A 12,062-nucleotide genomic window follows, 5' to 3' on the forward strand; every position below is an offset into this window, starting at 1 on the left:
CCTTGTTCATGCCCAGGAATTCCAACAATTCAGACGTTATTTCGTCAACTCATATTTTCCAAATCTTCCAGTTTTTCCTAAATGCTTTCCACGTCTATTTTGGTCACTAGCGGATTAGCGGATAATTTCCTTTGCGATGACTCCAGATAATCGATCCATTTCTCAACATCTGCCACTATTGTAACCAATTCAGAGAATTTTGTTTCCATTGCCTTTATCGATCGACGTATTACAGAGAGATCTTCCAAGTCAGCAACAACCTTCATCAGCATCACAGATATGTTGGACAGCTGACGCTGGATTTCTCCCACCGCACCATTCAAACCGAGTCTCTGGTCCGCAGGCCTGTCAGAGGTTTCAGATTGAGCACGTAAGTGTCTTTTAATGTCTCCAGAGCCCAAGGATATTGACTTCTTTGCCATGTTTACCTAAAAGAACAAATATGTAGCTGGGTGAATCGAATCTCACCAGATTATAACATGAATATAATTGAAAAACTAGCAGTGTGCAGAGCTCACCATTTACACGTCTACTCCTCGCATGGTATTCACGTGATCCTACAAACCGATTCTTGAACAATTTATTCTTTTGAGATGGTTCTTTTCTTTAAATCATTCATGAATCAGACAGATTCAGTTCTCAAGTTCAACTTACTACCTCAGTGATCCAGTTGCAGCGTGTTGCAAGTTAACAGCTATATAGGTGGGAAGATCAGACTTAAATTTGAGTCTGTTCCTCAAGCAAATCTATCATATTGCTTTAGAAGATTTAGAATAAAGGGCAGTTGAATGAACTGTTTTATTTTTGGAGTTTGACACAATAAACTGCCATTAAATGGCATTAAAAGAGCTGCATAAATATTTCTCCAAATTTGGTGAGTTGCTTTTGTTAAACTGTTCCTTTAAATGTTAAACTACAGACAAACACTTCATAGAACTTTCTATACTGGAATGTATAGTTATTAAAAAAAATAGAAAAGGAACAGTCATTCCTGGAGGGACAAAATTTTAGAGGTGATAAGTTAATTGTTTTGTGACTGTTTTCTTCTTACTTTCTCAAACACTTTCCATCTCTGTTTACTGTGGTGTAGCTCCCAGAGTCATTACTATTTTAAGATTTGTGTCTGTCAGTTCTTGGCAGGCATACAGAGGGATGTTTAGTGTTTCAGATACATCACCACACCTGACTGATAATGTCCGGGCCTTTAGGGCACAACAGGCCAAACCAGAAGACTGAAATTGTTACACATCATATCTCTTGCTAAGTTGTGAATTTCAAGGTGATATATCCGTCCCCTACAGCAATAGATATTTTTTATGGCTCTGTCACTCAAAATAACAACAGCATGGAATCAGGCTACACAGAAGCCCAAATAATAGAGTATTGCACAGGGGTGCTGGAACTGTTAGGGGGTGGGGGGTCCACCCACCACTACCACACACTTTTGGCCTACACCTCAACTGAACTTCGGCTGACATAAAAATAAGCGCACTTCTGGCGCACACATTAAAAGTAGTACAGCGTGGGAATTAACTGAATAGAAATAAGTACTAGCCACTTTGAGTCATCGATTTCCTGCTCTTGATAAACAACAAAGATCAAACTGATGTCTTTCTCGAGCAACCAATAAGTCCAATAACTTCAACTACTGTTTTAAAAAAAATATATATATATATTTTCTCCCCTTTTTCCCCCAATTTGGCATGCCCAATCCCCAATGCGCTCTAAGAACTCATGGTGGTGAAGTGACTCTTCTCAATCCGGGTGGCGTAGGATGAATCTCAGTTGCCTCCGTGTCTGAGACAGTCAATCCACGCATCTTATCACGTGGCTTGTTGAGTGCATTACCGTGGAGACCTAGCATGGGTGGAGGCTCACGCTATTCTCTGTGGCATCCACACACAACCCACCATATGCCCCACCAAGAGTGAGAACCACATTATAGCAACCACAAGGAGGTTATCCCAACATGACTCTACCCACCCTAGCAACCGGGCCAATTGGTTGCTTAGGAAGTCTAGCTGTAGTCACTCAGCACGCCCTGGATTCCAACATGCGACTCCAGGTGTGATAGTCAGCATCTTTACTTGCTCCCGTTCAAAATGTTTCTTATAGCTTTGATGCCTTCAAATGCTTTGAATCAACTGTTTTGATAAGCAATTGTTTCATAAATTCAGAGATCTGTAAAGTTTTATTTATATCACCAGTACATGTAACAGTATCACACCTAACTCAAAGGAACATTAATCTCACCCAGAGTAACTAAAAAATAAACCCATGTCATAACATAAAACGACATAACATTAAAAAGAACTTAAAACATAACTATAACCCCCAGTAACTTTTAAAAGTTCATTAATAACACCCCCAAACAGTCCCCAAAACCTGCAAAGACGTACCACAATAATTATGCAATGACAGCCAATAGAAAGTCCTCAAGCATAAACAACAACAGACGTTAAAGTATATTCCTGGAAAGGACTATAATTCAATGTATTTTTAACATCTAACCACTGATCTTCAAAAGCCCTGGAACATGAATAAAACAAGCAAGAAATGAACAAAAGTGGATGAGGGTGCACTTGCTAGTTGTCACTGTAATTCTGTGTTGTTTGTAGACGTGTGTTGAACCTTAAGGAGATGTTCCATTTGTCATGTAAGTAGTTATAACTCGCATGATATGACTTATATGATAGTCGTAGAATGACCATTTACTGTTTGCATAATGTTATCAAGAAAACGGTTTGTTTGCACAATGTTATCAAGCTCATAAAGTAAAATAACTATGTTTTAAAATGTCGGTTTCATGTTATTCTTCTTTCAAGAGGGAAATTTGCCTTAATCCCTAGTAAGACAAGATTGATATCAAAGATCAGTCATAAAGTCAGCAGCATTTGACAAAGTAGGACAATTAAAAAATATTGCTTTGTATCCTCTTATTGGGGATGAGGAAATAACTTGAACCCTTACCTCTTCAAGTTAGACATTGTCAAATATAATATGCTGCTTTAAAAACTGTATAAAACCCAGGGCAAATTGTGCTTATGTAACGCTGTTGAATGCTGACACAAACAATAAAAGACTGTCAAACAGTTTAATAGACACATAAAAAGAGGGACCATGAGCATGCAGTTGAACCAACGGTGTTCAAGAAGTATCTGAAACTGAAGACAGCTACCTCATCATTTGAAATGTAAATATAATGACAAATGTATGCCAGTCTCTCTCTCTTTGCCACTGGCATGAAAGCAGATTTGAATCTCTTCTGTTAGCTTACATCAACATTTGAACTATGTATGTAGATAAATAACTAGTCAGTCACCATGATTTTGACAATCATGAAAGCTGGTCTGGGATAAATTGGCCATATAGGCTGTGGAATGTTGTTGTGATGATGTCACAAACAACCCAGTTTGCAATTGTACATATGTCATTGTGATATGTCCACAAACATTGCAAATAACATTGCTGCTTCAATAACATGTTTTTAACAAGCCACATAACTTATAACATTAAAGTGGTGCCAAAGTTATAAAATTGGCATGTTCATTGCACTTTTCTGACCTTTTTGAAAACCTTTTTACAATGTTAGATGTATTTTATGTTTTCATGCATTCCTATGCAACTTAGTGTGAGTTAGCGCAATTTCCCAAACTACTCTAAATAGTATATAATATTAGAGCTGTTGGCATTACTTTCAGTTTTTCATTTGCTTGTTTCTCGTTACAGCTGGCTGAGACTCTCATATACTTTTACGTTTACTTGATCCATTTCCATTTGGGTCAGCTAGTACATTGGTCTGCTGGGAAAATTAATATATGTGTTGAGTCTGTGACGTAATTGAACATAGTGTGCATATCAAAATGAATTTTTTGTAGAACAATGAATTTAAGGCCTGTTTCACATATCCTCCATGAGCGAGGCATGAGCAGTCATGTTAACAAATGTCCCCTTTCACATTGCAAGCTTGAGTCACTAGGTGACACGTCCCAGAAGCGTAGTGAGCAGATAGTTTCAGCACCAATCCTATTTTTACCACGTGGCTCACAATCATGAGATTTTAGAAAACATCCAAAAGCAAATAAACAATATTTAAACAGAACCTACTATACACTACAATTAATAGGTCTGCATACAAACAAACACACAACAACTAAATAAAGGAAAGAATAAGAGAGCATTCCAAAAATGACAGCAGAGTGGACTGACTTGCTTTGATATATTAACCAATCACGACCAAGTACGCTGATTAACAAGTGCAAGTGACTGCCCGCCATTGCTGTAAGAACCTAGAAAAGAGACGCAGCCAATGTGAAAGCCCAAACACAATCCGTTACTCACACCCTGCTCACAGAGTATGTGTGAATCCGGCATAAGACTGCAGCTTCACAGAAATTATTCCTGCTCTTCTGAGTTCCTTGTTATTCATGTCTAAAATATTGTAGTTACATATGCCTCATGAATGGATTTGTAGTTTAATTTGTTAAATATGTCAGATATATACAGTCAGGTCCATAAATATTGGGACATCTACACAATTCTAATCTTTTTGGCTCTATACACCACCACAATGGATTTGAAATGAAACGAACAAGATGTGCTTTAACTGCAGAGTTTCAGCTTTAATTTGAGGGTATTTACATCCAAATCAGGTGAACGGTGTAGAAATTACAACAGTTTGTATATGTGCCTCCCACTTTTTAAGGGACCAAATGTAATGGGACAGATTAACAATCATAAATCAAACTTTCACTTTTTAATACTTGGTTGCAAATCCTTTGCAGTCAATTACAGCCTGAAGTCTGGAACGCATAGACATCACCAGACGCTGGGTTTCATCCCTGGTGATGCTCTGCCAGGCCTCTACTGCAACTGTCTTCAGTTCCTGCTTGTTCTTGGGGCATTTTCCCTTCAGTTTTGTCTTCAGCAAGTGAAATGCATGCTCAATCGGATTCAGGTCAGGTGATTAACTTGGCCATTGCATAACACTCCACTTCTTTAACTTAAAAAACTCTTTGGTTGCTTTCGCAGTATGCTTCGGGTCATTGTCCATCTGTACTGTGAAGCGCCGTCCAATGAGTTCTGAAGCATTTGGCTGAATATGAGCAGATAATATTGCCCGAAACACTTCAGAATTAATCCTGCTGCTTTTGTCAGCAGTCACATGATCAATAAATACAAGAGAACCAGTTCCATTGGCAGCCATACATGCCCACGCCATGACACTACCACCACCATGCTTCACTGATGAGGTGGTATGCTTTGGATCATGAGCAGTTCCTTTCCTTCTCCATACTCTTCTCTTCCCATCACTCTGGTACAAGTTGATCTTTGTCTCATCTGTCCATAGGATGTTGTTCCAGAACTGTGAAGGCTTTTTTAGATGTTGTTTGGCAAACTCTAATCTGGCCTTCCTGTTTTTGAGGCTCACCAATGGTTTACATCTTGTGGTGAACCCTCTGTATTCACTCTGGTGAAGTCTTCTCTTGATTATTGACTTTGACACACATACACCTACCTCCTGGAGAGTGTTCTTGATCTGGCCAACTGTTGTGAAGTGTGTTTTCTTCACCAGGGAAAGAATTCTTCGGTCATCCACCACAGTTGTTTTCCGTGATCTTCTGGGTCTTTTGGTGTTGCTGAGCTCACCGGTGCGTTCTTTCTTTTTAAGAATGTTCCAAACAGTTGATTTGGCCACACCTAATGTTTTTGCTATCTCTCTGATGGGTTTGTTTTGATTTTTCAGCCTTATGATGGCTTGCTTCACTGATTGTGACAGCTCTTTGGATCTCATATTGAGAGTTGACAGCAACAGATTCCAAATGCAAATAGCACACTTGAAATGAACTCTGGACCTTTTATCTGCTCCTTGTAAATGGGATATTGAGGGAATAACACACACCTGGCCATGGAACAGCTGAGCAGCCAATTGTCCCATTACTTTTGGTCCCTTAAAAAGTTGGAGGCACATATACAAACTGTTGTAATTCCTACACCGTTCACCTGATTTGGATGTAAATACCCTCAAATTAAAGCTGAAACTCTGCAGTTAAAGCACATCTTGTTCGTTTCATTTCAAATCCATTGTGGTGGTGTATAGAGCCAAAAAGATTAGAATTGTGTCAATGTCCCAATATTTATGGACCTGACTGTAAATATTGTAATACCTTAGAGTAAAATTAATTGAAACTGCATTCATTAAAATTAATTTAAAACCGATGTTTGAAGAACATTTCGCATTCTTTTAAGAATGGGTTTAGGCCTTTAATGCAAAATGTGTATTGATGCATCAATAGACTTGATACTTTTTTGGTAACTCTCATGCCACTGCATATGTTTTTAAAAAGCTGGTTATAATATAGTGCATTATAGAAATTGACTGATAAACATAGCGCATATATACACTTTATTTATAGACTGTTGTGCAGAAGAAGAACTCGTTGGTTAGTTTACCAAGAGGCCTCTTAAAACCAAGTCAGAAAAAAAAACTTCCATTTACAAAAAGTACAATATCATGAACTGACATTACTAATGTTCTGCAGAACCTGTACCAAAGCAGGTTCCTGGGCCTGGCGGCGATGGCCTCGCCGTCACGGAGCTCCCAGAACCGGCGCCGGTATAAGGATGGAGCGCGATTCAGCTTTGTTCACCCCAACAACCACAGCAATGCTCTGGCTCTGCCCCGGTCTACTAGCGATACAGATCTGGTGTCCTTGCAAAGCCGTTCTACCCTAACTGTCAGCACTTCCCTCTACTGCATTGGCCAGTCAGACAACATCGTCATCTGCTGGGACATTAAAGAGGAAGTGGATGCTGGTGACTGGATTGGCATGTACCTTATTGGTGAGGATATGTCATTTGACTGAATTCATGGTCAAACAATGTGGATTTTTTAATTGCCTTATGCCAATTTCTATAGAGTAGGATGGCCAATGACCAACATAATAGCAGTATTCAAGTGTGTTATTTTTGCTCCACTAACTTCACCGAACGAAATTGCTAAATATTGACAGGTTTCCATTGGTCATTGGTTGGCACAGACGGAATATACTCGCAGAACTCCACAAAAAGCCTTTGCGCAGAATTGCAACCTCTTTCATTTAAAAAGTTCTACACATCCCCCACCCCTTGCATGTTTGTTTATTAAATATGATATAAAAATGGTTATGTTTTCAGCTACCAATAAGAGCAGTGCTCTCAACCACACATTTAAGTATTATTTCTAAGATTTTCTCTCAAAATCAATGCAAAATCTTCCACACTATACACTGAAAAAACAGTGGAATACAGCACAATGGTCAAAGATGTCCCTCTAGCACGTTTACATAGAAAAATGTCATGGTTACTGTTGTAACCTCCGTTCCCCGAGGGAGGGAACAAGACGTTGTGTCAAATTAAGTGACACAAGGGGTCTTCCTGGGACACCAAACTTACCTCTGAAACTGAGAAAAGGCCAATGTCAAGTTGGCAGACAGAATTTGCATGCCCCGCCCCGGACATACGAGTATAAAGAGAAGCGGGGCAGCGAGTGCCAGTCAGGATTTTGCACTGAGTAGCTGAAAATAAGGTACAGCCGTTTACAGTGGTAGGACTAGTGCTGTGGCAGGAGGGGCACAACTTCTCGTTCCCTCCCTCGGGGAACGGAGGTTACAAACAGTAACCATGACGTTCCCCTTCTGTCACTCACTCGACGTTGTGTCGAATGAAGTGACACAAGGGTTCCCATTTAAAAATGCCACGCACTGACCGTGTTACGTGAACTGTCGAGACAGGAGCAAGCAGGCTACTGCATGCTAGAGGCAACTGTGTCAGCTGCACGTAGCCCTCACCAACGCCCCCAAAGAGGTGTCACATACAGACCATAGGTTCCCCGCACTCCTGGAGGGGAAACAGGTGCTACATTATTAGCATTGGACGTGAAGCCGCTGGGGCTATCTTAACGCTATGAAATGCATAGGGGAAGGCGGTCTTTCCCGGTCCTATTCTTTCAGGGGGAAAAGACCCTGCGGAGGCCACATCCTGCCCAGTCTAGTGGGAGGTAACATGTGGCAAATACACTACGAGTGTTGTGAAGCCGTACGTGGGAAATGGCACGGTGGTAGGTCAAGCCTAATGAGGGGGGACTCTACATGCATGCGACTCGCTTCCCTTTATACCCGTATGTCCGGGGCGGGGCATGTAAATTCTGTCTGCCAACTTGACATTGGCCTTTTCTCAGGTTCAGAGGTACGTTTGGCATCCCAGGAAGACTCCTCGTGTCACTTCATTCGACACAACGTCGAGTGATTGACAGAAGGGGAACAAATGAAAAACAATTCTGTGTGAACAGCCCTTTACTCTTTACCTTTTAGAGTCTACAATTGAAAAAATATATATATATATTCAGCCTGACCAATACATCGGCCCATCACTAGACTGAATACATACAGTATATAGCATTTATAAGAAAACATTTAAATGATCATGAAAAACTGTAATAATCTTCACAGATAGTTTTGCAGTTGAAATGAAAAAAAATAATAAAGTGATTAGAAAAAGATGCATTGTAAATTGTATAAATAGTTTGCCATTTTAGTCAGTAGCTGTAGAAAAAAACTGTTCTTGACCCTGGAAAAGCATAGAAATGCACCAAAAATTGCATTGTTGAATCAGTTTTGCTGTTAGTTACTACCTTTTCTTTCATTCGGTTTTAGATGAGGTTCTGTCTGAAAACTTTCTGGACTACAAGAGTCGTGGTGTGAGTGGCTCCCACACAGGGCAGATTGTGTGGAAGATCGATGCCAGCTTGTACTTTATGGAGGGTGAGTATAGCACTCCTGTTTCTTTCTGTCTTTTGTCTCCTTCTCTCACTCCAAATGCATTATCTTCCATTAATGTGCCTTCCAAAAACAGCCTTGTGGTTTGGATTTTTACTTAAAGGGATAGTTCACCCAAAAATAAAAATTATCTCATCATTTACACACACTCATGTCATCCCAGATGTATATGACTTTCTTCTGCTAAACACAAAGATTTTTAGAAGAATATTTTAGCTCTGTAGGTCCATGAAGTGAATGGTGACCAAAAATGTAAAGATCCAAAAATCACATAAAAGCAGCATAAATGTAATCCATACTACTCCATGTTGTTTAATCCATGTCATATGAAGCGATATAATAGATGTGTGTGAGAAACAGATATATTTAAGTCCTTTTTTACAATCAATCCCCACTGGCACATTCTTCTTCATTTGTTTTTGGTTATATGCATTCTTCATGCATATCGCCACCTACTGGGCAGGGAAGAGAATTTATAGTAAAAAAGCATTTAAATAACAAACTTTTTCTCACCCACACCTATCATATTGCTTCTGAAGACACAGATTTAACCACTGGAGTCATATGGATTACTTTTACTCTGCCTTTGTGTGTTTTTTGGAACTTCAACAATTTGGTCACAATTCAATTCCATTGTATAGACATACAGAGCTGAAATATTCTTCTAAAAGTCTTTGTATGGCTATGCACACCACCATATTGTTTACATGCAATGCTGCGTGGGATTCTGAGTTCACCAGATATGCATAGAAGGTTCTAAAAACCTAGTTCTTCCACTTTTCCAGCACCGGAAGTGGTTAGAATGTGTGACTGAGTAGTTTGTATATTCTTGGTTTGACGTCAGATATCATGGCCGCATCGCTGCATCCTGCTTTTGAATGTTTGTAACATAAAAAATAAAGATACTGTGATGTTGAAAAGATTATTTGAGCCTCTGGTTCATTATGACAACCGCTTTGATCCCTCTTTTGCTGGTAAACATCAGCATGAATGCAGATAGCACCAGTTTGATTAAACTCCTCTGAGCTTAGCCTAGTGTAATCACACTGATTTGATAAAGGGTTAAAAAACAGCAACAAATCTACAGAAAGTTCCATTTCAGACCAGTCACATATTTCAAACGCAGCTAAGAAATCAGATGGACTTTATCTTAGAATTACATTTTCAGATGTCGTACAGTACATTTCGACAGTTCTGTATTTCTACTAGCTTATCATTGAGTCATGTGAATTTCCTGCATTAGAATATTTTTCATCATCTGCACTTTTTAAAACTAGATTTTTGTCTTTTTCTTTCATCTGAGAATGTGTCTTCCATGAGTCACAGCCATGCTGGTGGAATGTCACATCTAACAGCATGATTATATAAATGTGTTTTCTCGTTTCATGCATCTCTTGCCATATCTCACACCAACCAGATTGAGATATGAAGCTTTAGAAGTTCCTCGCTGTCTCCAATTTATTTCGGAGCAGTGTGGCTACCTTCACGACAGCCCCCTCTGTCTCAACATATGTTTCTCACCTCCTGAGTTGTATTATGTCTTCTGTGTGCAGCTGTGGTATATCTGAGCTGAGATGGTGATTTAGGCCTAATGTTCACGTAGAGCTTCAGAATTGTATTTTGAAAATGTAAAATGTGATGGGGCTGGGTTGTTATTTATTTGAAGTTTGAATGTTAGAAATTAACATATAAATCATTAATATGTATATAACTCATTACTAATTACTTTAGGTTGCTTCAAAATAATGTCTATATTTCCTCCTTGTTCCTTGTCACACGCAAGTCATACACAATACCATATGTACATATGGATATAATTCATGTTATGTATCCTAGATAAATAATATTATTTTAGAATTATGTGTAACCCATGTAATATACTTAAAAGTAATTAAATTAATTGAAAGTCAGTGACTGAAATCTGATTACAAGAATTTAAAATACAATGCATTGCACTACTTTTTGTACTAAAAAAGTAATTAGTTTACTGTAATTAATTACTTTTTAATTAGATTACACCTAACACTGAACATGGCACAACTGTACCTGCTCCATCTTTGATGATGAGTTTAATTTTACTTTTGAAAACCTATATTTATGTATGTATTGTACAAAGGGTCTTTTTGGTGAGCATGAGTAAATCATTTTTGTGAAATGTGTGTGAATGTGCTATCTTTCTTTCAAATAAATGGCACTTAGTTTGATATTTTATCATCAAATGCAATGACATTTATACTTTTATAAGTGTAGATTAAGTGTCCAAAGACCAAAGCCACTTTATGTTGAGGTGCATTATTTTTAGTGGCTGTGCAAATAGCCAAAAAGCCAAACATCAAGCCAGGTGTGGGCAGTTCGGGGAAGTAGGCCAGTCATGGTTCCTCTATTTTTATAAGTCGTAGTAACTAACATATTTAGCTCAGCAAGTACCTGTAGGAGCACAGTCCATCTGCTTAAAGTTTTTGTTATTTGCACATGTGCATACAAGTCCAGGTCAATACTTCATAAGTGTTGCGGATGCCACTGTGACAGCACATCACTCCTATGGAGTCATTATACTGTACATGACAACAGCAGATGTAACATATCTTATGCATTATCTTTTGCTACCATATGCCACACACACACACAAGCAGGCTGCCTTGAAATATGAAATCTAAATATGAAACATGCACTCTGGGAGACATGCCATGTACTTTTTGTTAAGCTCCATCACATACACTTTAGCAAGCTGCCAGCTTTCATTGCAAGTCTGGGTGTGATATTCATCTAAAACTCTGCTTATTTTTCTGACTAACTAAACAAAATACTGCAGTTTGTATGGTTATACCATAGGGATAGTATAGCATATGGGAGTATCATGGTAATACCATAGTAAAACAAGCAAAACAATTATTATCATTAAAGGGATAGTTCACTCAAAAATAACATTCTTTTCTTCGTTTACCCTCATGCCATCCCAGATGTGTATGACTTGTTCTTCTGCTGAACACAAACAAATATTTTTAGAAGAATATCTCAGCCCTATAGGTCTTCACAATGCAAGTGAATGGTGAAGAAAACTTTGAAGCTTTAAAAAGCACATACATTTAGCATAAAAGTAATCCAGGGTTTAAATATATATGTTCAGGAGCAATATGATATGTGTGGGTGAGAAATAGATCAATATTTAAGTTATTTTTTTACTATACATTCTCTTCCCTGCCCAGTAGCTGGAGATATGCATGAAGAATGCAAATCGCCAAAAAA

The 12,062-nt window shown here is 38.6% G+C and overlaps 1 protein-coding gene across 1 annotated transcript in view; it reads left to right on the forward strand.

Annotated features, from left to right (window-relative positions):
• Positions 1–12,062, forward strand: part of LOC127634380 (E3 ubiquitin-protein ligase HECW1-like) — a 130,327-nt gene that overhangs the window by 25,478 nt on the left and 92,787 nt on the right. The window contains exons 2-3 of the mRNA XM_052113919.1: positions 6,543–6,843; positions 8,694–8,801. Coding sequence (XP_051969879.1) covers positions 6,543–6,843; positions 8,694–8,801 — 409 coding nt within the window. The remainder of the gene's footprint in view (positions 1–6,542; positions 6,844–8,693; positions 8,802–12,062) is intronic.

Source organism: Xyrauchen texanus, chromosome 41, assembly GCF_025860055.1.
Source record: "Xyrauchen texanus isolate HMW12.3.18 chromosome 41, RBS_HiC_50CHRs, whole genome shotgun sequence".
In the NCBI taxonomy this organism is placed as follows: domain Eukaryota; kingdom Metazoa; phylum Chordata; class Actinopteri; order Cypriniformes; family Catostomidae; genus Xyrauchen; species Xyrauchen texanus.